This window comes from Hippopotamus amphibius, chromosome 7 (genome assembly GCF_030028045.1).
Source record: "Hippopotamus amphibius kiboko isolate mHipAmp2 chromosome 7, mHipAmp2.hap2, whole genome shotgun sequence".
Taxonomy (NCBI): domain Eukaryota; kingdom Metazoa; phylum Chordata; class Mammalia; order Artiodactyla; family Hippopotamidae; genus Hippopotamus; species Hippopotamus amphibius.
Window position 1 is genome coordinate 70,651,014 of NC_080192.1, and position 27,878 is coordinate 70,678,891.

At 48.0% G+C, this 27,878-nt stretch overlaps 1 protein-coding gene across 2 annotated transcripts; it reads right to left on the minus strand.

Annotated features, from left to right (window-relative positions):
* Positions 1-6,194: 6,194 nt before the first annotated feature.
* On the minus strand, positions 6,195-23,836 carry CD8B (CD8 subunit beta). 2 transcript variants are annotated; one of them, XM_057742674.1, is made up of 6 exons: positions 23,787-23,836; positions 20,238-20,600; positions 16,694-16,783; positions 11,623-11,712; positions 9,614-9,650; positions 6,195-6,863 (listed from the first exon to the last, which is right to left on the minus strand). In XM_057742674.1, exons 1-6 carry the CDS (start codon positions 23,827-23,829, stop codon positions 6,851-6,853), a joined length of 636 nt encoding a protein of 211 aa, XP_057598657.1. In that variant the 5' UTR covers positions 23,830-23,836; the 3' UTR covers positions 6,195-6,850. The 2 variants fall into 2 exon arrangements, with proteins under 2 accessions (XP_057598657.1, XP_057598658.1); XM_057742675.1 differs by lacking the exons at positions 6,195-6,863; positions 11,623-11,712 and having other exon boundaries at positions 9,610-9,650.
* Between the last annotated feature and the right edge of the window lie 4,042 nt (positions 23,837-27,878).

Sequence of the window (27,878 nt, forward strand, 5' to 3'; positions counted from 1 at the left end):
TAACTTGGGGTTGTTCCAGTTTCCGTGTTGCCCAAATAAAGGAAACTGAAATAATCATCTTTGTATATTTATTCTTAGGTAACGTGCTTTTAATTTATAGGGGCCATATTCCCAGGAGCGCTGAGTTAGAATACGTGATTTATATTAGACGTTACTAGGTATCGCCAAACAGTTTTCCAGAAGTTTGCACTATCTCATGATACCATTGGCAACCCCTGTGAAATTGTCCACATCTTCTCCAGCAGTGAGTGTTATCCTGCTTTTACATTTTCACCCAGTGACCATTTGTATGTATATGACAGGTTTTCTGTTTTCTGGAAAATGTATTCTTAACCTTGACCAAGTCATAACTCATCCTATGAAGATGATATTTTGCTGTAGAGGTTTTGGCAGGAGATTGAGAACATGTGAATCAACCTTCTTCTCATAAACACACAAGGTCTTAATTTAGTTTGGATACTGAAAGCCGGGCAGGGAAGTGGGTGAGATTTTGTATTAACATCAGTAGGGTCTGACCAGGCTCAAGGATGGGACAGTTGTCCACTGAAAGGCCCTGTTTATCAATAATCATGCCTAGTGTATAAGGCAAACATCCCTCACCCCCACCCCGCCGCCACCCCTCCCTGCCCCGCCCCTGCCACATGCAGGAGTACACTCACTCGGAAATTACTTACCTAAAACCCCAACAGCATCATTCTTTCTTCCGTGGATCCGCTCCTTAGGTGCTGGCTGAGCTGACAGAGTCCTGACAGAGGAAGATGTGAAAAGCTGTTAGAGGAAAGACTGGCTCCCATCTGAGCCCCTGTGCGTTTTTGAGCAGGGATCCATAGCAGGTCTTCCACAAAGGCCTGCTCCTCTTGTGGAAGTCACTGTTCTTCCCATCCCCAAGTCTCCCCAGGTCCCCCAAGCTTGGCTGAGGCCTGGAGTGTGGTGAGCGGGGAGGGGCAGGAGTTGCAGCCACCCTTTAGCCCGGCCTGGCCCTCCCCGGCCAGCCAAGCTGCCAGCTTTCGGCCCACAGGATGCTGAGGGGGTGCCGGAGGCGTGGGGGTGTGCAGGGAAGGGGGGCCTCCACGTCCCGCCAACACTTCAAATCTTCCCCTTTTCACTTCGCCCCTACCCAACCACAGAGACCTCCACAAATCTACTGTGAGAGGCTGCAAACCCTTCCGTTGGCGGAACACAGCTTTTCGGTGAGGAGGCAATTCATGCCTTCGCCCGTGTTCCCGTCAGCTGGGTATTTACCTGGTGACTTGTTTTCCGTCTGTCCAGGGCTGGCTTTAGGGTGGGGTGAGGGAGGCCCCCAAGGACAGTCACGCTGGGCGTCACCCACGTGCCAACCCTGTGTCCGTCTCCCCAAAGATGATGTAAGCCCAGGGTTCGGGCCAAGAACACATTAGGTGATCAATTAGCTTCTGATATGTTGAGCTTGTGTTCTCCAGGGGGTTTGTCGACTGTACTTGGCAGAGTAAACATTCCGAAAGGCGAGAATTTGAGTCCTCACCACCTTGAGATGTCCAGAAATGTTGGGTGGGGTATCCAGGAGGAGAGGTGCTGAGGGAGGCCAAGAGGGAGGGCAGTGCTCCCGGCCCAGGCCTCCTAGGCCAGCCTACCTCCTTGTGTGTTTATTCATGTAGACGCTGGCCTCAGGGCTTGGGAATGCTGACCATTTGTGCAGGTGGCAGGACAGTGCCAGAGGGCTCCCATAGGTCTTGGTCCCCTCACTCCAGGGAATGAGAGATTGGCTAGAAAGGAGGAAACTGCAGCCTCTTTGGTAGCAGATGTGAGTCTGGAGGGTTGAGGTGTGTCACGCTGGCCCCCCTTCATCCCAGCACAGCGCGGGCCGGGCACACAGACGGTGCCCACGTTAATGTATTTGAAGCAGCAAGCAAGCGTCCCAAAGAAGAGAGGCATTAACTGCAGGCAGAGGCACAGGTAATTAGTTCACATAAATGAGGGGCGGGATGGGAGATGGTCTGTAGTCAGCAATAGATGAACCTAGAGACTGTCATACAGAGTGAAGTAGGGCAGAAAGGGAAAAACATATACAGTATCTTAATGCATATATGTGGAATCTAGAAAAATGCTATAGATGGTCTTATCTGCAACACAGAAATAGAGACACAGAGGTAGAGAACAAAGGTATGGATATCAAGGGGGAAGGGCGAGGTGGGATGAACTGGGAGATTGGGATTGATTAATATACACTATTGATACTATGTGTAAATAGTATAGCTAACTAGTGAGAACCTACTGTATAGCACAGGGAACTCTACTCAATGCTCTGTGGTGACCTAAATGGGAAAGAAACACAAAAAAGAGGGGATATATGTATATGTATAGCTGATTCACTTTGCTGTACAGCAGAAACGAACACAACATTGTAAGGCAGCTATACGCCAAAGAAATTAATAAAAAAAAAATATGAACAGAGATGTAGGCAGTTTCCATTCAAATTTAGAAGCCGAAGGTAAGCTCTAAGATGGGGACTTGCACGTAAAAGGCAGTCAGTTAATGGAAAAAAACAGGACCCCGGAGAGCCAGATACCGGGCAGGAACCAAAGTGCCTTTTTCAGCACTTCTGCTTTTGTCTTGAGAAGAATTACACGTGTCACCCGTATTTCTGTGAATCTCCCACGGATCCACGTTTGGGGACTATGGTTTCCTACTGTTGGAGTCGATGCACCGAGCTTTGCCATGGGAGGACGCCAGGAACCGGTGACGCACAGCCGCTCAGGAGTGTCAGTGACGCATCTGAGGAGGTTTCCCAAGAAGTGACAGAAGCAATCTTTCATCCTCTACACCTGGAAAGGCCTCTGAAGACAGGGCTCTTTCTCTCTTTCCCTTTGACTGGGTGGTAGATTCGGATCAGCTTTGCAGCCCACACAGGGCTGGGGATCACTTTCTGAAAACAAGTTGCTCACTTCCTACAGGTAGAGAGCAAATGGCTGGGGTGGGGGTGGGGCTGAGGAAGGATGAAAGAGAGGGGGATGTGGGAGCCCCCTTCTTCCTTTGAACTTGGCCCTGCTGGGCGGCTGCCACACCTGCAAGCTGGGGCCCAGGATCCTCCACCCTTGCTTCCCACAGAGAGGAAGGGAGGGGAGGAAACCAGCACGGCCCCAGACCCTTCTATCTGTGGTCATTCAAGGCCAACAGTAAGACCAAGGAGGAGATGCTACCAGAGCCCTCCTTTCAAAGGAAAGAACAGGCTCACAGAGGTCAAATAGCTCGTCCAAGGTCGTACAGCTGGTAGGGTTAAGCCCTGTTGTCCAGCCGCCTCAGCATGTATCACTGATTTCTGTTGTACACGTTTTTAAAAATCATGATTTATGAACAAATCCCTCATTGATGAATATTTAAACTGATTCCAGTTTTTTAAAAATGCATCTTTATTGGAGTATAATCGCTTTACAATGTCGTGCTAGTTTCTGCTGTACAACAAAGTGAATCAGCTCTGTGTATACATAGATCCCCATTGATTCCCGTTTTTTAATATTACAATCCCCAGAGCCTCTTTTAAGAAGCTGTTTCTTTTTTCCAAACTTTTGGTTTTTTCCCCAGTTATAAAAGTAATACGTGATTGTTGTGAAAATTCACAGACCGCAGAAATGTACAATTCAGAAATGGAAATTTCCCAGAGTAACTGCCATTAACAGTTTGAAGTATATCCTTCCAGACCTTTTTCTATCCATATAGGAACAAATATGTCCAGCGGTCTTGATATACTATTAGAGAAAAAAAATCAAGCAATGATTCAATATTCTATATTCCATATCGTATTTTTTAAAAGATTTCAATTTTCTGTTGAAAAAGTACATGCGGGAAAAACTGGGAAGAACAAAATCCCTTCAAATACCAATTTTACACATTTCTGCAATGTTCTGTACTTGGATTTTTAAAATATCTCTTTATAGACGTATAATGTATATCTATTTCCATAGCTATATGTGAAAGTTGAGAGCTCATGACGGTTCAGCTCTAGGACTTTTCACAAATTGAACACACTCCTGTGACCAGCTCCCAAATGGAGAAACAGAACATGCACACCCCAAACCCCCTGCTCCCTTCTCATGATCATCCCTGCACCGAGGGTATCCATACCCTGACTTCTAATTTATCTGTATTTTTCTGTTTTTATCTGTGCTTGAATTTTAACAGTGACTACGTATTACATTTAAAATGAGAATAATTAATACAGATGTTAAAATAGATGCAGATGGGGCTTCCCTCGTGGTGCAGGGCTTAAGAATTTGCCTGTCAATGCAGGAGACATGCATTCCATCCCTGGTCTGGGAAGATCCCACATGCTGCAGAGCAACTAAGCCCATGCATCACAACTGCTGAGCCTGTGCTCTACAGCCCTGAGCCTCAACTACTGAAGCCTGCATACCTAGAGCCCATGCTCCGCAACAAGAGAAGCCACCGCACTGAGAAGCCCATGACCACGACGAAGAGTAGCGCCCGCTCACCACAACTAGAGAAGCCTGAGCGCAGCAATGAAGACCCAACACAGCCAAAAATAAGTAAGTAAGTAAGTAAGTAAATAAATAATAAATCTTTAAAAAAAATAGATGCAGATGTAGTGGCCATCATTCGACGCCAGGATATACGCGTCTAGCTCATTCCTTCACAGCTGCATGGAGTCCCTTGCATCGCAGTTGATCTAATTGGCTCCTTTTGAGGGACGTTTGGATTGATTCCAATTTTAAGCTAGTAAGCAACACTCCAGGGAACAACTGGATGCACATCTCTTTGCACACATCACTTTGAGGTGTGTTTCTTTAAGATACGTGCTGACGAGTGAAATTGCTCGTCAAAAGATAGCTAAATTAAGACAATTTTTAAAATCTGTATTTTGCCATAATGGCCCTCCAGAAAGCGGCAGACGCTCAGCTCCTTCTTCAAAACAAAAGTCAAGGGCTGAGTGCAGACCTCCTCACCGCAGCCCCCGCCGCTGACAGCCAAGCCTGCGCCAGCTCCCTGGGCAGACGGAGCCCAGGCTGCCTGAGCAGGTGCTTGCTGCACAGCAAACAGAGAGGCACCCCCCGCCCCGACCCCCAAACCTCACCCCATGCAAACGTGTGAACAACTGAACACAATCACAAAGACAGCAGCAGGGAGATGCAGTTAATTAGCAGAGCCTGGAGTGGGATGGGGGGCCTTGAAGCCTGTTCTTACTTCCTCGGCAGATGGACGGGGTGTGAGCCTTCAGGGAGGGCAGGCTGCACGTCTGGGCCTTAGTCTCTTATTAAATAAGGTGTCTCGGAGCAAAGTGAACCCCGGAGGAGTCTGGTCCAGGCTAACCCTACCCTTCTCCAGGTCCCGTCAGCCTCGGGAAGCAGCCTGAACTGTTGTCCTTACAGCTGATGGGCAGGAAGAGCCAGTTTCCCTTGAGCACCTCCTGCATCGACGCCCTCTGACTCCCACCCTCCACACCCAGTCCTGCTGCACCCCTGACTCCACAGGGAGCCTCTAAGATGCCAGGAGATGGTCACACTGGCCCTTTCTGCGGTTGCCAGAGGCCTCTGGCATTGCCCTTCTTAAATCGCACCTCCCAGCCCTGGGCTGGCCAGGAAAAGCAAGAGGTTCTCTCTCCTCCTTTGACTTGGGCCATGTGCTTCTGTTAATGCAGCCAAAGGTTGAATTCTTCTTTGGCTCAGTAGCTCTTAAGCTGCTCAAGCCCAAGTTGGGGAACTAAGATAAGATCCAGGGGCTTTTACAACTCTTCCACCCCAGCTCAGCATTTCCTTCTTGCATCTTTCTTGTCTGACTACTGAAGCTGTGAGAGAGTAAAATATTAATGGACATGAGACAGAGACTCTGACGTCTCTCACCTTCTCTTTGGTGCAAGGTTGCTGGCCTCGTGGCTAGGAGTTCCTGGGGTTCCATGCTCAGTAGAAGTGAACAGGTGCTAGTGAAGGCAGTTTGGGGGTGGGCTGGGGGTGGGGTGGCCCCTGAGGCACCTGCTGCGTGGCTCTGGGTGCTCTGGGTGCGTCCAACCTCTCGGGCTTTCTCTATACCTAGAAAGTGGACGACTGGGGCAAATGAGGAACTTGACACAAAATGAAGCCATAGTCACTTTAACCTCATTATTTCTTTTTAACTGGGCACCAACATCTTTGTTGCAGAGATGAGCTTTTGTGCGTTTACATCACAGGAGCCAGCTGCACCTTTTACTCAAGACTTTATTTTTACAACCAAGACATTACCATAAAAAGAACAGAGAGTAAGAGAAGAAACACAAGCCATGGGAAGGCAGAAGTGAAAGCTGAAAGACTTCCTAGTGGGAGATCAAGTGGCCTCTTGTCCCCCAAACCACAAGTTCCCAGTCTTGAAAGAGGTCCTCAGAATCTGAAGTGACTGTGGGAGCCGGGTCCATCCCTCTCGGAAGCCTCCTTTCCAATCTAGGTCTTCTCTCTGGGGCCCAAGGAGACCCATCAAAGCACCATCCCATGAGAGACTCGGGTCTCAATGTCACTGCCCTACCTGGGCAAAACAAGGCGGTGGCTGGACGGCCAGCACTGAGGTTCCCAGTCCAACCCAGGATGAGTACAGGAGCCAGAAGTGGTGCTCTGGGTGCATTTTGTACCCATTCCTCCAGTTTGTCTTGCAAGTTGCAGAAAGTGCCCTGGGGTTCTGAAGCCTTCTCTCTAAGATTCCCAATGACCATGTAACAAGTTGCTCCCGTGCATAAGGCCCACAGAAAGAACTTGCAGTGGTTAAAAGCAGGCAGCTTCAGCAGGTCAGTGACATTTCCATGGTTGAGTGTGTCTTTTCTCTCTCATTTTTCCAGATCTCACTCATCACTGACCAGCGTATTCTTGTAGCAGGACACCCAAGGTGTATTCTCTGCTCACTTATAAAACCTGAAAACAACAGCAAGTTGTGAAACCACTTATTTTCAGGCAAATGCTAATCGAATTTCCTGTAAGAGAGAAAAATGGTGCCTCAGGATGCAGGGCTCCACTCCAAGTATGTAGCTTAGGGCCAAGAGTTTTGTGTTAGTATGTTTTTAGGGCCCATCTTAACTCATTTAAAAAAAACTTAAAACGCTCAAAAAAAAACACAGCCCTAAGAACTCTAGCTTTGAGTAGTGTTACTTCCTGCGGTACCTTCTAAGATGGGCCATTCACCAATGCACAGTAAGGGGCCAGAGGAAGGTGACCTGCTGATGGATGGTTTTCTAAGGCCAGTTAGAGGCTAGGACATGTCTGCCCCCAACTGCAACTTGAATTTGTAACAGCTGATCTTTGAGGCACAGGGACTACTTCATCCACACCTGGATCATGATAGCAAACCCAGAGGTGGTTTTCAAACTTCTTTTTAGCCACAAACCCTTTGTTCAACAACATCTTACAGGTAAATGTAATTACAGGCAACAGATGAGAGCAGAGCTGTTCGGAATGAAGAGGGTGAGGGGGCTCGGGTCCCACCCAGGGCCACCCCCAGCCCCTTCCTCGCCTAAGCTGATTCTCAGAACCCCTGGGGTTTGCCACAGCACGAGGTCCTGCAGCCAACACCTCCAAAACGGGCATCAAATCACTGGGGAACAAATTACAGTGAAGAGGTGGGTGGGAGGCAGAACCACAGGCAGTACCCGAGGGGGAGTCATTTTCCATAAAAGGTCACCACAAGGAAGATTTTGAACAGAACATACTGGAGGTCTAGGGCGAGACAAAAACACTTAAGTTACTGTCTCTTAAGTACGGGGTAGTTTCTAAATCCAGCACATAAAGTGAAAATTGCACGCCATCAAAATTATCATCAAAAATTGCCCATGAAATTCAGCAGGCACGTTTAAGCAACTATACAACACAATGTATACAAATACATACAAACTCAATGCACAGAATAATGGACAGCATATAGTATAGTGAGCATATATGAAAATTTCTAATTTCAGAGTATTTAAAAATACATTTTCTGTTGTACACCTGAAACTAATGTAATATGGTATGTCACTTAAAATTCAACAAGAAGGACTTCCCTGGTGGCGCAGTGATTAAGAATCCACCTGACAATGCAGGCGACACGGGTTCGATCCCTGGTCCGGGAAGATCCCACATGTCGCGGAGCAACTAAGTCCGTGCACCACAACCACTGAGCCTGTGCTCTAGAGCCCGCGAGCCACAACTACTGAAGCCCACGTGCCTAGAGCCTGTCCTCTGCAGCAAGAGAAGCCACCGCACTCAGAAGCCCACACACTGCAACAAAGAGTAGCCCCCTTTGCTGCAACCAGAGAAAGCCTGTGCACAGCAACAAAGACCCAATTCAGCCAATAAATAGATAAATAAATAAATGTATAAATTTATAAAAAAATAAAAATAAAAATAAAACCAATGGGAGGGAAAGCAAGACAGAGCAGATATTTAAAAAAAAAATACCAAGAAAACATTTTGTTTCTTTGTTGTTGGGCTCCTAAAGTTTGCAAGTAACATGAGCTGGTGCTTCGACTCCAAGGATCCGGGGCAAGCACTTGGAAGGTGTTTCCCCGGTAAGTCCTTACCATAGCCAGGCAGTTGGTACTGTTATCCCACTTTACAGATGAGGAATCAGAGGCTCAGAGTGGTGACGTGACTCGCCTATAGTCACCAAGTTGGTGAGTAGCAGACAGGATTCAAACCCAGATCTGCCTCACAACGGAGCCAGAGCTCTTGATCTTCAATCTAGAAGCAGAGGCTTGCTTTCTTTTTTTCAAACACCTCTACATAGAGGGGGTGTAATTAATGAGACAGGAAGATGGGAAACAATCTCTATTTTGAGGCAGAAAAGGCAGTCCAAGGACATTGCTCATGGCCAAACAGGGGTCCAGAGCTGCTTGGAGTCTGGGAGCAGCAGGCAACCTTGGCCTCTGCCTTGGGTTCTGCTGGAGCTCACACAGTTCAGTTGGCCTAAAGAGTGAGCTTTGTACTTTGTAGCCCTGTGTCTATGTGACTCAGCTGGTGGATTTGCCAACTCCTGGGACCCAGGTGGCGTCAAGCCCAACACAGGATACCAGCAGGGAAGGGATTCCGCTGGCTTTGGGGTGAACTGACTGGTCTTCAAGTTCGATTCTGCTCTCTACTGTCCCAAATGCTTTGAGCAAGTCTTGATCTGTAAAAATAACCCTCCTATGTCATGCGGGATCAAGTTGAATGAAATGATGGTTGGCAAAAAGTTTGGGATATCCTACTGGTTCTACCCATGCGGGAGTTGATCATTTATTCAATATGTTGTAATAACCAATGATGGAAAATAATCTGAAAAAGAATATGTATATAACTGTATTACTTTGCTGTACACCTGAAACTAACTCGGCATTGTAAATCAACTATACTTCAATTAAAAAAAAAAAAGAGAGAGAGAGAGAGTTCACTGTTATCCTCAGGAGAGCTAAGAGGTAAATCTTACCATACTTGACATATACTTAAACGACTAATCAGTACTCTGTTTGCTGAGGCTCTCTCTGCCTGAACTGTATCACCCCATCAATTCATACAGTGCGTGATTTTTTGAAGGTGGTGTCTGGCTGGGGCTCCTCGCAGTGGGATGCTGTGAGCAGCGGCAGGCGCTGCGGAGGCCAGCGCCACACCCAGGGCCACGGCCCAGGCACTTTTCCAAGGCCTCAACCACTTACTGTTTCAGGAGGCGGAGCCGGGCTCTCCTCTGCAGGCCTGGAAGGAGAAAACAAGAGTGCCGGTCAGCATGGGGTGTGAGCCGCCAACACCGAGCCCCAGAGAGTGAGGAGGGGCCGCTGACACCTTGGAGCTCTTCGTTGGTGCCAGGCTCTGCTCCAAACACTTCATGGGTTTTGACTCCCTTGATGCTCATGGCAAACCTAGGAGCTGGATGCTACACTTACTATCTCCATTTTGCATATGGGGAAACTGAGGTAGAGAGTGAGTGTGTTACTGAGTAACTCTCCCAAAGTCTTGTAACTAGTAAGTGGCAGTCTGTGTGCCCTTCACAGCAGGTCAGGAAGGAGAGGTTGTACAGACAGGTGACCTTAAACCAGAGCATGTGATTTTTAGGCAGGGGTCATGCTGGAGAGAGTGCCGGTGAGGATGGAGCTAATTTCGTATTTTCAAAGGATTATGTACTTGTGCAAATTCTTAAGAAGATGTATATACAAATGTAGAAATATTTTGAATCAGCATTTTATCCTGCTTTGACTTTTAGTTTTGAATAGATTTATGATGCTCAAAAGAGAAAGAAAGAATCAAGCACACACAAAATAAAACCCCCTGAAGAACCTCACTTAGGATAAAGATTATTCATCTATATCCAATCAGTATAGATCCACAACAAGAACACTTTTGTATGAATTATAACATTTATACATCAAAGATTAAATCTTATCTTCTTGTCAGATGCAGAGAGTGAAGAATATTTACTTATTTTTAATCTACAAAAGACATGCATGATTACTATTAAAAATGCAAACTGAATAAAGGAAAATAAAGTGAAAAAAACCAAAAATCCAAAAAAACAAAAACCAAACCAGAGCATGCGTATTCTGGATATGTGCAAGATTTCCCCTTGGAACGTAGGAAGGAAATATGAGTATATTTATTTACATGCTTATCTCATCATTTTTATCTTTGAAGCACCTTTAATAGCATACATGGTATATCAAATAAACACAGCTAACATAAATATGAATGATTTATTAAATAAATATATGTATAATTATATATTAAATATATACATACATAATATATCAAATAAATAAATACAGCTAATTGAAGTTAGTGTTTCTAATTAAAAGATTTTTTTACTGATGAGGTCCTTGATCAAAAAAGCTTGCAGACCACTGAGCTCTAGTGGTTCTTAGAATGGAATAAAAGGATCCCTTTTTTGGGGTGGCAATTGTACCCAAAAATATGCACATGGTACATTTCTCTGCAGAGAGGGTCCATATTGTCATCATATGTTCAAAGGTGAAGGTGAGCTAAAAAAGAGTCACTGATCTAGTCCATGCCCCTGTGGGCCACCCCATCCCCTTTTATAGAAGCCCAGAGAGGGTAAGTGACTTGCTCAAGGTGGCACAGGCGAGCACAAGAGTCAGGGGTAGAGTCTGGGGCTCTGGGCTCTTGGCCAGCTGTTCAGGCCTCCCCTAAGGCTCCCTTGGGGGCCTGTAAAAGGAGGTGATCTCACCTCCAAAGTGGTGGAGAGACGCAGCCATTGCTGAGTTTCCCTACAGCCTCAGAGAGGGGAGGATTTCTAGCTTCTGGGGACATAACCCAAACCCCACTGCAATCTCTGTGCCCTGCTTCCACACATGCCCCGAGCTGGGCACTTGGGCAGGACTTTACAAAAACAACCCTGGGAGGTGGGTGATGTGGTCACCCTGGGTGAGGCAGCTGAGGCTCAGAGGGGCCAGGGCACATGCCCAAGGTCACTAGATCAGGAATCAGCAGAGTCTATTCAAATCCAGGTTTGTCTGACTCCAGAGACAGGATGGCCTCTGATCCCTGAAGCTTGGCCTCAGGCCAAAAATCACCTGTGGGACTACCAAGGATTTGGGGCCAGGGGGAGTTTCACCAGGCTGCCACTTGCCCTGTTTCCCTAGATAAGGAAGTACCCTCGGGGACACCTCCAACAGCAAAAGGGGTTGCCATGACGGCCCAGGAGGGCACAACTTACAGTGTAGATGGATAGCCGTGCCCAAGGACACCAGCAGAACCAGGATGCCGGCCACCAGCAGGCCAATGATGAGGGGGGCACAGAACGGGTCTGGAAAAGGCACACGTATTGAACATTTGAGATGTGCAGATAAATACAAAGAGGGAAAACTCAACTGGAAGCCCCACCGCCCAGAGAATACCACTCTTTACATAGTTCCTTCTAGTCTTTTTTCCAATCTCTTTAAACACATTGAGATCATTTCATATATAAAACTTCATGTCCCGCTTCCAAATTTTAAAAATTAATAAACCCAGGAGCTATTTATGTTCAAATGAGATAGACAATTTTCATGCCTGGTAATGAGATTTTTATTTTTTTTATTTTTAAAACTTTTAATTTCAGAAGACACAGTGGAATACATTTCCACTGTAAAAGATTTAAGTATGTGGTTAGAGCACCCCTTGGCATCCTAGCTCCTTCGCAGAAGTCACTGCCATTGTTAATTTGCATGTACACATACAGAATTTACATACATAATTTACACAGACACACCACATATAGTTTTTAAAAATACAGAGGCTTATATAATACAAATTATTCTGCAACCAGTTTTTTTTTTCTTCACTGAAACATGCCAGCATCTTCTTTTTTCTAGCAGAGTAACATTTGAAGTATGGCTGTACCATGAATTATTTCGCCCCATTAATAGACATTTTGTTTATTTCCTGTGTTTTACAAACACCTCTGCAGAGAACATCCAGGTACGTTTCTCCTTATGCAGGAGCCTGCCAGAGGCAGATCCTGAAAACGAGAACTACTAACCATACATTATATCCATTTTCAAGGATAACAGATACTGTCCAATGCCTTCCAAAAAGGCGGCACTGATTTCCATTCCTGATCACCAGGTGTGCACCCTGCCAACCCTTGACATCAAAGTTTTTAGTTTTTGCTGGTCCAGTGGGTGAAAAATAAAATTTAATTTCAATTCCCTACTTGTCAATTTCAGCCTATTTTCGTATATTGAGCACCTATGATTTTTCTCCTGTGAGTTGCCTATTTGTTCTTTTACCCATTTTGTATGCTACGTAAACAGCAGAGTTCATATCACCGATGCCCCAAATCCTTCTCTGACACCCTTCACGTCCCTATGGCTGGTCCTTGTGAGCAGCTGAGGGGGCAGAACCAGGACCTGCGGGTGAAAAGGGCAAGGCTGCAGATTTGGGCTCAAGGTTAAAAAATTAGAAGCGTTTTGGATGTCAGAGAAGGGGGAGAATGTTTACTGAAGACCTGTTATACACCAAGTACAGTACTAACTGCAAACTTCCATCTTGTGAGGAAGGAAGTGTATTCCTGTCATTTTTATCTCTTATTTTACAGTTCAGAAAACCCAAGACTCAAAGAAGTTCAATGGCATACCCAAGGTCACCTGGATATTAAAAGGCAGGGCCAGGATTTGGACTCAGGTCCCCTGAGTTCTACAGCCCCTGTCAGTCCCATCGTGACAGTTTGAGGGCAGGAAAGGTGGAGGAGAGGATGACGTGGGCTGCTCCGTGAGAGGGAGCCACCATCGCCAAGGCTGGATGGTGGCACATGGAGGGGAAGATTGGGTGAGAGGCCCTTGGAAATCCTTCCCACCTCCGAGATGTGAAGGTTCCTGTCTGCCTCCCTCTTATCTCTCTGATGTTCTCCCAAACTGGATGGACCTCAGAAACATGATGCGATGTGAAAGAAACCAGGCAAGAAAGACTACATATTATATGATTCTCTTTGTATGAAATGTCCAGAAGAGGCAAATCTGTAGCGACAGAAAGTAGATTAGCGGTTGCCAGGGGCTGGGGTGGGAACAGAGATTAGCTCTAAATGGGCACAAGGGATCTGATAGTTTGACGGAAATGTTCTAAAACTAGATCCGTGATGGTTGTATAATTTACTAAGAATCATTGAGTCATGCCCTTAAAATGGGTGAATTGTATGCTATGCAAATTATGGCTGGATACAATTTTAAGTAAGGGAGGTGGGCACAGGCTGCAGGGACCTGCCTGCAGGGTAGAAAGGCTCCTTTCTTCTGAGGGGAGAGGGGTCAGGGGAGGCCTCCTGAGCCAAGACCTGAACTAGACGCTGCTGAGACACAGCTACAGGTCCTCAGTGAAATGCGATCACCACCAGGAAAAGCTGCTGCTTCTAGTAAAGGTGGCAAAGAGCCAGCGTGTGCAGGGAGCTGGTGGCCAGAGCCATACCAGTGACACTCGGCCCCACCTTCCTTGCCTTGCTCAAGTCTTAGGGTCTTCTGAGATCTGTATCTCACCACACTGTTCCTGTGACAGCAGCTTAGAAATTGTCCCCCAGCACCTCCCAGAATTGTCTCAAGGGGAGCAGGCCCCTCCCCATGGCAGCCCTGGGGGTTTCTTTCATGATAACAAACTTGGAGCTCTAAGGGCCTTGCCAAGCTGAGTGCCTTGTGTTTAGAATCTCATTTAATTCTGCCTTCCCTGCAGCCAGGTGAGCATTCCCACTTGACAGATAAAAAAAATTGAGGTTCAGAGAGGCTGAATCACTTGCCCAAGGTTGCACAGTAAACAGTGGTAGACAAGGATTCAGACCTTGGCCTGGCTGACTTACCACTAGGCTACACTTCCCCATGGTTCCTACCCCCAGTGCAACCTCCATCTACTCCCCTTGGCTCCCCCTACTTGGCCACCTTCACACACATCCTGGTTATTCTTAATAACATACTCCTATTGGATTTGCATTTTACCCTGGGACTTTACTGAGGGTTGATATCAAAAATGATGCAAAAAATCTGAAGACCATTTTTCCAGCATTTATAAAGTGCTACTGAATTCACTATAGTTCAGTGGTCCTAACATAAGAATGAACAGAGCAGATTTCTTCTAGAATTTAGTGCCAAGATGAAGGCTTTGATGACCGGGTTGTTTCTTTATATCATTGTGGCGGGGGGTGGAGGGGTGGGGAGGGGTGCCATGTTCCTTGGGGGATTTCCTTTATTTCACTGGGTTTGCTGCCTCCTCCAGAGCCAGGGCACAGACCCAGGTTTTGCATCCTCATCTTAGTGCCTCTATTGTATTTGCCTCTTGTGTCCTTTCTCGGTTATGCCCTACCTGAAATCCTTTAGGCGAAGTTGTGGGGCACACTTTATACAATGAGATCATTCTGTCTCTGTTTTTATGTTCCCCAAGATTTTGCCTTCTGTACGTGGGTTCTGCTTTGCTTTTCACTGTGACCTCATGTGACAACTTCCCTTTCCCATCCCCTGGATCCTGTGAGATGCCTCTCCCCACACTCTTTCCAATACTTTATACATTGGGTTGGCCAAAAAGTTCGTTTGGGATGCCAAACGAACTTTTTGGCCAACGCAATATTCAAGACAAAGCAATGCCAGCAGCATGACGCGGCCCTGGTGCAGCTGCTTGTGGTTTGCTCTATGGGTGAGAGCAGATGGAACTTTCTGTTTGTCACCAGCAACTTTTGGGGGACAGAGGTCAGTGTTTTTCCAGAAACACATTTGGCTGATGAGTTCAAGGCAAGTATGTGTGTACGTGCGTGCGTGCGTGTGTGTGTGCGTACTCAGCTGCAGTGTCTGGTGCTTGTAGCACAAAGCGGTGAGTTGGTTCACTCCTTAGCAAACATACATGAAGCACACACTGTGTGCTCGGTGTCCTGTCAGGCATCAAAACTGGGAAAGGTTAAAGTGCTGGTCCCTTTGGTTTTTTTTTTACTAATTTTTATTGGAGTATAGTTGATTTACAAGGTCGTGTTAGTTTCTGCTGTACTGCAAAATGAATCAGTTATACATATACATATATCAACTATGTTTTAGATTCTTTTTCCATATAGGTCATCACAGAGTATTGAGTAGAGTTCCCTGTGCTCTACAGGAGGTCCTTGTTAGTTATCTATTTTGTATATAGTAGTGTGCGTATGTCAGTCCCAAAGTGCCAGTCCTTTGTGTTGGGTTTTTTGTTTGTTAACAGCTTTATTGAGATATAATTTATATATTGTAAAGTTCATCTGCTCAAAGTGTATAATTTAATGGCTTGTTATGTTCACAGGGTTGTGCAACCATCACCACAATCTAATTTAGCATATTTTAATCCCCCCAAAAGAAATCCTGTGCCCATTAGCTGTCACTCCCCATTCCTTCCCCAACCCCCAGCTTTAGGCACCCACTAATCTACGTTCTCTCTTCATGGAATGTCAGATTCTGGACATTTCATATCAAGGGGATCATATAATATGTGGTCTTTTGTGACTAGCTTCTTCCACTGCATAATATTCTCAGGCTTCATCCATGCGGTAGCATGTATCAGTACTTCATTTTGGTTTCTTTCTGGCTGTGCCTCGTGGCCTGTGGGATCTTAGTTCCCCCAACAGGGATTGAACCCCGTTGGGCGCTTGGCAGTGAAAGCACAGAGTCCTAACCACTGGACCACCAGGAAATTTGCTACATTCTTTTTTTTTTTAATCGACGTATAGTTGATTTACAATGCTGTGTTCATTACTGATGTACAGCAAAGTGATTCAGTTATACATATATGTATATTCATTTTTATCTTCTTTTCCACTGTGGTTTATCACAGGATACTAAATACAGTCCTCTGTGCTCTGCAGTAGGACCTTGTTGTTTATCCCAGTACTTCATTCTTGATTATGGCTGAATAATATTCCATTGTGTGCAGAGTCCTTATTTTGTTCATCGATTCGTCAAGTGGTGGACATGTGAGTTGTTTCTACTTTTTGATTATTATGAATAATACTGCTAGGAACACTCGTGTGCAAGTTTTGGGTAAATGTATCCTTCATTAAGCTTTGTCCTGTGAGGATTTACGAGTGTGTCTCCCACTGGAGTGTGAGCTGCTGGAGGACAGCCCTGCTGTCACACTCAGCTCCCCTTCAGACCCCAGCTCAGGGCTAGAGAAACAGGCTAGAGTCCACACTTGGGAGGAGCTTGCAGAAGGAAGGAAAGAAGGAAGGAAGGAAGGAAGGAAGGAAGGAAGGAAGGAAGGGAGGGAGGGAGGCAGGGTGTTCTGCTGTGCTTCCGAGAATCCAGGGGGACGGGAGAACTCACCCTTGCGGGTCACCAGGTTTGGTAAGCGGCACGCTTTCTTCTTGGGGCTGGTCTTCTTGGTGGGCTGGGGAGTGGTGGGAAGCACATCAACTACAAAAGCAAGCAAGACACGGGTCTTAGCCAGGTAAACAGCAGGTGGACTCAGAGACAAAACTTACATCTTATATCCACGAACTAAAGCCATCTTAGCGTTCCCTAGGCTGCTATGGGGCTTGAAGGTCACAGATGAATGGGATTTTTGATCGACTACCCCAGCTCCCAGATAAATCTGAGGGCCTATGGATGGGGGTCAGCTTGGTGTCCTGGAGAGAGGGGCTCTGGAGCCACCCGATTAACCACTGTGTGACTTGGGGCAAGTCTTAGCACTTTTCTGTGCCTCAGTTTTCCCATCTGCTGAAATGAAGATGGCCCCCATCTCCTTCTTGGGGTGGTTGTGACAATTAAAGGGTACAGTGTACCCAGCAAAGTAGACAGCAGGCTCCACCTGGCTGAAGACCTTGAGTTGAAGCCGGAGTCCCCAAGCCCTTGGCACGACCAGCCCATCACCCACCTCCCTAAGTGAGTGGAGGAAACTCACAGAAAGGAGACACCCTCCCAGATGTCTTTAAAAGTCATATGCTATCAGAGGGACCGCTAGACTAGTCTCAACCTTTAGTTTCAAAGGTGAACGCTAGTGATATGCAGGGCTGGCCCCTGAGGCCCCACAGTGGAAAGTGCCTGGCTGGGACCCCAAGCTGCTCTCCTGATCCTTGGTGGGTCACTCCTCTCTTTCATCCTAATCCAGTGTCACGTGCTGAAGTGTTGGGACAGGGAATGGGGACAAGCCCGGGGGGCAAAGGGAGGCATCTGAGGCTCGGAGAATCCGGACACTACCTCTGCGGTCTCGGCAAAGACAATCTCACTGAAATGATTTTCTGCAAAATGGGAATTGCATGACACCATGAACTCGAACTCTAGAGTCAAGGGCACAGGGAGGGGCAGCCAATGTTTGGTCATTTGGGCCTGGCATCTTCCATATAAAATGTAGACACTTCACACCCTCACTGTCCTGAACCATGAGCAGTAGAGAAAACGTGCCCGGCACTGCCTGCTCCATGAGATTTCTATAAGAGCTAGCGAACCGGAATTAACCCTCACCAAGCTCCCACCTTGTGCTAGTGGCCGTACCGAGCATGTCAGCTTGAGCTCATTGAACCCAGTAACTTTGGGGAAGGGCGCTATTTTCCCCATGTTATCCCCGAGGAAGCCTTGGCTCAGAGGGTTGGAATTAATCACTTGCTCAAAGTTCAAGAGCCAGTAAACAGCAGGACCTGCCTCTGAGCCCAAAGACCCCTATCCTAGGCCCTCACCCCGCACACTGCCTCAGGGGCAAATGCATTTTGACAAAAAGTTAAGCGCATCAGGTCATCAGAGTGCCGAGGGAAACAAGGGGAAAACAGCCTCGTGCTCTGAAAGCCTGGGAGGAGCCTGGGGCCCTCTGCCGGGGTGTCTCGGCCTTCCCTTACCCCGTTTAGTCCTCACCGCCCTGGAAGTGTTCATTCCCCTGCTTCCTACAGGAGGAGGCACAGAGGCTCCCAGCGGGGCAGTGGTGAGCCTGGGAGGGGGCAGTGGTCTGGGGCTGATGGGGGTTTTGTGGGGAGACTTGTTCTATTTTAATACCTTCTTGCCCAGAGTCAGGTCCCCGTGATTCTTCCTGATGACCCCCCAACCCCACCTAGCTCAAATCTCCCCACTTCTCTCCTCTTTGAAAGGGGCAGGAGTTTTGCACCCGTGGTGTCTTGAGGAGCCTGAAAAAGGCCCGTCTTCCCCCAAATACTTTCTCTACCATCCAGGCTTCCTCCTTTAAAATGTACTGATCTTCTGGCAGGAGGGTGGGCTTTGACTCTGGAAACCCCATCCTTGGGGAGATGACACAGCTGCGAGCACGTGATTTGGGGCGGGATGGCCATTCCCCGGGAGCTGGGCAGAGAGACGGGTTGGGAAGGATCGAAGCCAGGAGCGAGTGGGTGGTGGTGGAGGTGGGGGGACGTGTCTGAAAACCAGTTTTGCTTATTTCACCATCCACCTTTCTTAGACCCTGCAATCTCATGAGTGGGAAGTGCGAGGCTTATAGAGACAAAAACAATAAACCAAACCAAAACCCCAAACTCACAAAAGCCCAATTTTCGATACCAGAATCAGTTGACACCCACCCCTCCAGGGGTGCATCGACTTCTCATAGGGAGAGCTCGCCCCTGCCACCACCTCCTGATTTAAGACCTGAGGCTGGTGACACGTGACAGGAGCAGCACTCTGGCTTGTGTCTTCCTAATTATGTCGCTATGCCTGCACTTCCCATGCTGAGTGGTCTAATTCCTGGGGGTCCTCTGGTCACTCTCCATGCCCCCAGCCTGAGAAGATCCCAGGTGAGCAGGAAGCAAGATGGTGGGAGGCCCCCCGGGGGTTGGCCTTGGCCATGGGCTAACCTGGGGAGGGGGGTGAAGCCAGATGTGGGCCTTTGAGAATTCCTTGACTCTTGATAGTTTAATCCTCACCATTCAATATGGCAGCCACCTGCCACGTGTGCTACAGAGCACATGCGATGTGACCAGTCTGACTCAAGGTGTGCTGAACACGTGAAATACATATGGAGCACTTAGTATGAAAGGTGAATGTAAAATATGTCAGTAATAATTTTTATACTGATTACATATTGAAATAATAACATTGCTGATAAACTGGATTAAATAAAATATATTATTTAAATTAATTTCACTTTTTTTTTCCACTTTTTTGAACATGGCTAATAGAAAATTTTTAATTACATCCGTGGCTTGAAATATGTTTCTACTGGACATGCTGACTTAACTCCTGAGGAATTGCAGCTTCTAAGGGCTGAAGGGAGTCATGGAGGAGGCCCTTAGCTGCCCCATGATACAGATGGGAAAACTGAGGTCCAGGGAGGAGAGCAACCTGCCCACAGGCACACGATAAATTTGCAGCAGAATTTACAGCTGGGTCTGGAATCCAGTCTCCTCACTCCCTGGAACTCTGGGAGTAGGTTCAAGCCATGGGCCCCCACGCACAATGTGAAGGCACCGTCCCCCCAACCACTGGCCCTAAAAATGCTCTTGTTGGATATATCTGGGCAGCAAGAACGTTCTTTCCCTGCGTGCACACTGGGAGGGGATTTCTGAGACCACTAGCAGGTCTAGGGACTCGGCCCAATCCAGCCACCACCTCAGGCGGGCCTAGAGGACAGTGCTTCCCTGTCTCCAGAAGAAGCATCGAAGCTCCTAAACATCCCATCTACAACGGGAATCAAACATTACCTGCCTCCAAGGGTGGCTGACGGCATTAAGTGAAATAACCACGTACAGCACTTGCCCCTGCTTGGCCCTGGGTTGTTTTTTGTTTCTATTAGCGGTAGTGCTGTTGTTCCTGGAGGTTGTCCCCTCCTGCAGAGCGGGGCTCGCTGAGAGCGGGAGCCGTCCCAGGGCCTCGCACGCACCCAGCACCCAGTAGGTGCTCGATGCTCATCTACAGCACTGAGCCAGATTCTTACCCACACTCAGCTCAGTTCCCTTCCCAAAGGTCAGGTCGGGGTTCCCGACGGTCATGCAGAAGTAGACGCCACTGTCGGCCGGCTTCACGCTTAGGAGCTCGAGAATGTACCGGGCAGAATCCCGAAGCACCTGTAGCTTCTCCTTGGGCACCTCCTTGCCATACACCGTCGTCCCTTTGGTGGGATCCCAGAAGGCCAGGGACTCGTAGTGACTGTTAGCGCTCGGGGCCTGGCGCTGTCTCAGCCAGTAGATGCGAGAGTTAGCAGGGATGGTTTTGGCTTCACAGGACAGCGACACTGTCTGGTTGGTCTGAACCATCATGGACGCAGGGGTCTGCAGGAGTGCCGAGCTGCTGTGCAGAGCTACGAGAAGCAGAAGGAGCAGAGACCATCAGCACCTTTTCTTGGCCAGGGTTGTGGGGCCTCTGAGTCCCCCTGAGTCAAGGATGAGAGGAGAAGTTACGAGAAAGCCTGCCTGGTTGCAGGGCCTGGGGCTGTGTGAAATGCACCCGGTGGCCCCAGGACTCAGAGCTCGAGCACTCCACCCCCCATGCAGTCCTCTGCCAGGCAGGTGTTCACGATGTCGGCCTGACAGAGGCGACAGGGGAGAGGGCGCCGTTGAACGTATGCTTACATGCCCAGCTCTTTCCATAAAATGCCTCAATCCAGCCTCAGGCTTACTTTGGGATATTTATTTCTATTACACAGAGGAGGAACCAAGGCCTGAAATGACTGGTTCAAAGTCCTGCTTACAGCTAGTAAGTGACCTGGGAGTCAAACTCAAGGATTCAGTCTGAAGTCAAAGCCGGTTGCCTTTTACCTTGTCGTGCTGCCGCTCTACGTAGACCTTCCATAGGCCCCGAGCAGCTGAAGGAGACCCAGGGCAAGCTCAGAGAGGAGCTCAGAATCACCGGCAGAGCACACGGCCAGTCTGGCCAGCCTAAAAGAGGGCCAGCCACCATTTCTGGGCAGTGACAGAAACCAGCACGAGGAACCCACAGGCCCCCGGTAGGCACAATGATAGCCTATCACTCCCTGAGCCAGTAATCGGCTGGTCTCCGGATCCCAAGTGGAAGGACAGACACCCCAGAAGCGGCGCTGGGAGTTCATTTCAGTCTCAGGCGGGAAGCCCCTGCAGGTAGGGGAATGTTCAGGAAAACTAGAGCAGAACACACAGACCTGGCCTTGAACGCTGCCTGTGCCCCACGCCAGTTGTGGGACCTCAGGCAAGTCGTGGAGCCTGTCTCCTCCCGGTAAAAGGAGGGCGGCTTGGTGCTGCTGTCCTGCCTGCCTCTGAGGCTTAGCGTGTCCAAAAAAAAGCAGTGCCAGCTGGAACGCACTGTACTCGGGTACACCATCGCTGTGTGCCTCACATCTCAGGGGTTGTTGCTGGCAGCAAGTGAAATCTTAGGGGGAAAGATTAGAATGGGTCCTTCACAGCCGAGTCCACCAAACAGAGTCTGAGCTGGTAAAGCTTTCATTTTAGCTGTGGGGCAGAGGAGACTCTGCAGACCAGGGCAGAGACCCGGGAGCATTCAGGCCCGGCGAAGACACAGACCTGGATGGGCAGCGGAGGCCACAGGGTGTGTGTGTGTGCCTGTGTGTGTGTAGCCAAGGCTTTCTGAGGTTGTGGCACACATCACAATCCTGCCTGTACTTGGGGCTCAGGCTTGACGACCCCACAGCGACCTTCTCTAACACTAAAGAAATGAACTTAAACTTCTGTCCCTTTACACTCAGATCACTCTGAGCTTCTGCTCGAACTGAAAATGAGAAGGTACCTGGGGCCCAAGTGGCTGCCGGGCCTTCTCTCTTCTCCCCAAAAGCCATATTGCCTTTTTAGCAGAGTAGAGAGTCTTCATTGTTTGAGGTCATTGACCTCCTGGGGGAGATAATAAGAATTAATAGGGAATTCCCTGGCGGTCCAGGTTAGGACTCCTCTCTTCCACTGCAGGGGGCACAGGTTCCATCCCTGGTCAGGGAACTAAGATCCTGCATGCTGTGCGGCTCAGTCAAAAATAAACAAATAAATTAAAAAAAAAAAAGAATTGATAATACCAATATTTATTGAGCTGTGTTGAACGTGGTGCGTGCATTTTCTCATTTAATCCTTGCCAGATCTTCTGGGAGGAAATACACCTATTTTACACCCATTTTACACATGAGGAGACAGAGGCTCAGGAAGGTTAACACAGCTGCTTCACCTTAAAACAGAGGCTGCTTAAGGGCGCGCAGAACCCGAGCGCTGAGGTTCCCTTGAACTGAGGAAGCCCGGGATCCTCTCCGGGATCTCAGTCATGGGCTCATGTGCACGTGGTGGGGCCGAAAATAAGATTCCAGAGGCTCTTCCAAGAAAGCCCAGATTGGACCCCTCCAGAGGCAGAGGGATCCGAGGGGCGTTGGGCTCTTTGTATACCATCCCCGTCTGCGTTCTGACTTGAAGACTTCCTGGCTGAGACACACCCTGGTGTCTCTTGAGCCCCCTTGCTTTTCAGCCCCTGGAGACTGAAGCCCCAGCTGTGGCTGAGGCCCGTCTGTCCTCTGGACCCAGAGCCAGGCCTTGTCACACGTGTGGTCTCATTTGATTCCTTTGATTGCCTCAGTCACCCCATGATTTGACTCTCAGAGCGACCTGCCATTTCTAAAATGATCCGCAGTAACCTGGCAGCTTTGAGTGGCCTAGACTAGCTTCTACTTGAGATGTTGTTGAGTTCTCTAGATCAGAGCCCAGGCTGGCAGGCCTTGTCACCCTGGCAGGAGGACCAGCTTTGGACTTTTTGAACAGGAGAGCAATTCAGCCACAGATTAGTGGGGAGTCTTGGGTGTGGTGGGGTTTTCTCTGAAAGGCAAACTGACTGGGCTTGGCCAGACGGACAGACTCCCCGAGACATTCTAACTGCAACTTTGCAACTCCACTGCTGCTTGTTCCAGCAGCCACGCTGCGCATGACACCCACCCCAGGGAATATTCAGGAAACAGGGGACCCTGAGGGGGTACCCTGCCGTGTCTGTCTGAGACCTGGCAACAGCCTGGTATTTGCCCGATTGTACTACAAACACTTCCCCGGAAGTAATAAAAATGTGTCTATAGAACCCTGGACCGAGTGTCCGGCACCAAAGCCAGAACCAGGCCTCTGGCCCCTTCCTGGGGGCACAGCCCTGCCAGACCCTAGACAAGGACATTTTTCCTTCCTCTCTGGACCTCCTCCCTCTCTTTTCTTCCTTCCCATCTCCTTCAGACCTCCCTCCCCCCTCCCCCTCTCCCTCCTCTCTTCCTGTCTCCCCTTCTCTTAGGTTCAGGCTTTGGGGCAGAGGTGGCCACAGTCCTGAGGCTCCCCGGACCCCTGGGGTAATGAACCCCCTGATAGGTTTGGCACCCCCATGGCCTGTGCCCGCCAGGCGCCTCCCGAGTGCCCGCGCAGCTCCGGGCTCAGAGCTCGGGATCCCACAGGGACAGCTTTTCCCCAGCTCCACGGCCCAGGCTCTTCCCGGGTCCAGCGCAGACCACCCGCTCCGGCCCCGCGAGCGCACCAGGATCTCCCCGCCTTACCTGCCAGCTGCGCGGCGAGGAGGAGCCAGAGCCGCGGCTGCATCTTGGAGCGCCCGGGACACCTGGTCCCAGCGGGGCTCGGCTTGAGATGGTCCGGGTTGGGACCGGGCGGGGCAGCTGGGGGAGGTGGGGGGCGGGTAGCAGGGAGGGAGGGACCTGGCGGGGGAGGGGGGCGGGAGTCTGGTGGGAGGATGACAAGGTCTCCGCCCTCATCCTCCCCGCATTTCAAAGGTCTTGGCTGGGTTTCCAGTAAGGAGGTGACGCCGCTGTCCCGTGCCAAGCAATTACACGTGTGTGATCGCCTCCTGCCCTGGGAGGTCAAAACAGGGTCATGATTCCATGTGATTCCAAATGAGGCAACTGATGCTCAGAGAAGTCAGGATGCTCAGGAGGGTCCCACAGGAGTGGTGGTGGCGCAGGTCCCTACCTCCAGTCACTTCCCTCCTTTTCGAGTAGTCATTGAGGGTCTCCTGGGTACCCGGGGCCAGCAGGGCCTGGAGTGACCAAGACGCAGCCCCTGCCCTCAAGAGCACACACTTGTGAGGATGAAGGAAAGTTAACTGACTATGACACACAGTCTGATGTGGAGGAAGGTGAGCTGGGGTACCAGCCTGGGTGGGGAGGCAAAGCCAGACCTTGACCTTCAGAGTCCGGAAGAGCTGGGAAGATTATGATGCTCTCTCTACCCCCCTCGCACGTGTAATTCCTGTTGAAATAACACTGAAATGGGGAATTCGCAGATCAACAAAGATGCCTACTTTGAAGCTGTGTGTGTGTGTGTGTGTGTGTGTGTACTGAATGTGAGTGAGAGAGAGAGAGAGAGTGTGTGTGTGTGTGTGGATGCGCGCATACGCGGACTCACGCTTGCCCTGCTTTCCTGCTATGCAGGTGCCCTGCAGCTCTGTCTGCACGTGGTGCTTTGAAGCCCTGGGCAGGGAGACTTGTCAGGGTGATTTTCCTGTTCAAGTGCAAGTTATCAGCAGAAGAGGGGTGGGAAGTTGGAGGAGGCGTCCAAGGAGGAGAGCTGAGTCTGTGAGGGACTACGGAGCAGAGGGAGCCTGGGGAAGGCGGCGGGAGAAGATCATGATATCAGCACGGACCTAGACCCGCAGTCTGTGTGGGTCACCCTAAGAGCTTGGAGTTTAAGAGGGGATGGAGTGCCCCTGGAGGTCTAAAGCAGGCCGTGGGGCAGGGACACCCCCAGGGTCCAAAGCCAATCTCCTTTCCAACCCATCCCTGCCTCAGCTCCCTTACCCATCACTGTGGACTCGCACTGCTGAGATGGGTGCAGAGAGTTCAAAGTCACTAGAGGGGGCTGGAGGTTGGGAGAAGTGGGAGGAGCATGTCCTGAGTGTGGCGCCACTCCTACAGCTCAGCCAGAGGCCAGTCTCCTTCCACATTTCCTTCCCAGGAGCGACTGCTGGGGCCTAAGTGTATACAGGGCAGACCTGGGGAGACCAAACATACTAAGACCACACTTACACTAGTAAGCTCTTTTTTTTTTTAAGTGAAATTCACAAAACACAAAATTACCATTTAAAATGGATATAATCCAGTGGTATTTAGTACATTCATGATGTTGTGCAACCACCACCTTTACTTAATTCCAAATCATTATCGTCTCCCCAGAGGAATTTCTTTACCCGATCAGCAGTCTCTCCTTATTGCTCCCTTCTCCCCAAATCCTGGAAACCACTAATCTTTGTTTTGTCTCTATTGTATTACCTACTCTGAATATTTCACATAAACAGAATCCTACAATACGTGGCTTTTTCTGTTTGGCTTCTCTCACTTCCAGTAATGATTTTGAAGTTCATCCAATTTGTAGCATGTGTTCGTACTTCATTCCTTTTTTATGGCTGAGTAATATTCTGTTGTAGGTATATACAACATTTTGTTTATTCACTCATCTATTGATGGACATTTGGGTTGATTGTACTTATTTGGCTATTGTCAATAATGCTGCTATAAACTTTCTTGTATAAGTATGTACTGAGTACTTGTTTTCAGTTCTTTTGGGTCTATACCTAGGAGTATAATTGCTAGGTTATGTGGTACTTCTGTGTTTAACTTTTTGAAGAATTGCCCAACTGTTTTTATAGCAGCTATGCCATTTTACATTTCCACCAACAATATATGAGGGTTCCAGTTTCCCCACATCTTCACCAACACCTGTTACTTTCTGTTCTTTTTTTTTTTTTTTTAAATATATCCATCTTAGTGGCTGTGAGGTAGTATCTTATTGTGGTTTTGATTTGCATTTTCTTAATGACTAATAACATTAAACATCTTTTCATATGCTTCTTGGGCATTTGTGTTTCTTATTTTATGTCTATTCAAATCCTTTGCCCATTTAAAAAATTGGGTTGTCTTTTTGTTATGGAATGATAAGAGCTCTTTATATATTCTGGATACTAGACCCTTCTATGATATATGATTTGCAACTGTTTTCTCCCATGCTTCTGGTTGTCTTTTCACTTTGTCAATAATGTCCTTTAATGTGCAAAACTTTCTAATTTTGATGAAGTCCAATATTTCTGTTTTTCTCTTGTTGCTCCTGCCTTTGGTGTCATATTTCAAAATCAATTGCTAAATCCAAAGTCATGAATATTTGCCCTGATGTTTTCTTCTAAGAATTTTATAGTTTTAGCTCTCATAATTCAGTTATTGATCCACTTTTAGTTCACTTTTATGGGTTGGCCAAAAAGTTTGTTCAGGTTTTTCCATAAGCTCTGACCAAAAACCCAAATGAACTTTTTGGCCAACCCAATATACATGGTATGAGGTAGGGATCCAACTTCATTCTTTTGCATGTGGATATCAAGTTGTTCTGGCATCATTTGTTGAAGACACTATTCTTCCCCCATTGAATAGTCTTAGTATGCCTGCTGAAAAACAGTTGATCATAGAGGTATGGGCTTATTTCTAGACTCTCAATTCTATTTCATTGATGTATGTGTCTATCCTTATGCCAGCAACGCATCGTTTTGATTACTGTAGTGTGATGGTCAAGTTTATGTCAGCTTGACTAGGCCACAGATGTCCAGATATCTGATTAAATATTATTTCTGGGTGTGTCTGTGAGATTGTTTCTGGAAGAGAGTAGCATTTGGATAAGGGTAAAGCAGATGACCCAACCTAGTGTGGATGAGTAACATCCAATGTATTGAGGGCCTGAATAGAACAAAAAAGTGGAGGAAAGTTGGATTTGTCCTCCTTCTGCCTGTCTGCGTGAACTGGGAGATTGATCTTCTCTTGCCCTTAGCACTCCTAGTTCTCAGGCCTTTGAACTAGAACTGGAATCTACACCATTGGCTCTCAGGCCTTTGAACAGCAAAACCCAGGCTTTCTTGGGTCTCCAGCTTACAGACAGACGTTCATGGGACTTAGCCAACATGCTTGAGTCAGCCGATACCTTATAATCAGTCATATATATCTCTATCTATCTATCATCTATCTATATACATATGTAATTGGTTCTCTTTCTCTGAAGAGACCTGATTAATACATGTAGTTTTATAGTAAGTTGTTTTTTTTTTTAATTTATTTATTGGCTGTCTTGCGTCTTTGTTGCTACATGCGGGCTTTCTCTAGTTGCAGAGAGTGGGGACTGCTATTCATTTTGGTGCTCGGGCTTCTCATTGTGGTGGCTTCTTTTGTTGCACAGTATGGGCTCTAGGCCCACAGGCTTCAGTAGCTGCAGCACGCACGCTCAGTAGTTGTGGCACACGGGCTTAGTTGCTCCACGGCAGGTGGGGTCTTCCTGGGCCAGGGTTTGAACCTGTGTCCCCTGCATTGGCAGGCGGATTCTTAACCACTGCACCACCAGGCAAGTCCTCAGTAGCAAGTTTTAAAATGGAGAAGTATGAGTTGTCCAAGTCTGTTCTTTTTAAATATTGTTTTAAATATCTGGGGCCCGTTATATTTCCAGTGAATTTAAGAATCAGCTTTTCCATTTCTGTAAAAAAAACTGCTGAAATTTTAATAGAAATTGCATTGAATTTGGAGATTGCTTTGGGTTGTATTGCCATCTTAACAATATTATATTTTCCAATCCATGAACACAGAATGTCTTCCCATTTATTTAGGTCC

Coding starts and splice junctions, on each gene's coding strand:
- CD8B (XM_057742674.1), bottom strand. CDS start 23,829: ATGCAGCCGCGGCTCTGGCTCCTCCTCGCCGCGCAGCTGGCAG. Junction 11,713..16,693: donor AAACCTGGTGACCCGCAAGG/GTGAGTTCTCCC, acceptor TGCCTTTTCCAG/ACCCGTTCTGTGCCCCCCTC. Junction 9,651..11,622: donor CACGGCTATCCATCTACACT/GTAAGTTGTGCC, acceptor TTCTCCTTCCAG/GCCTGCAGAGGAGAGCCCGG.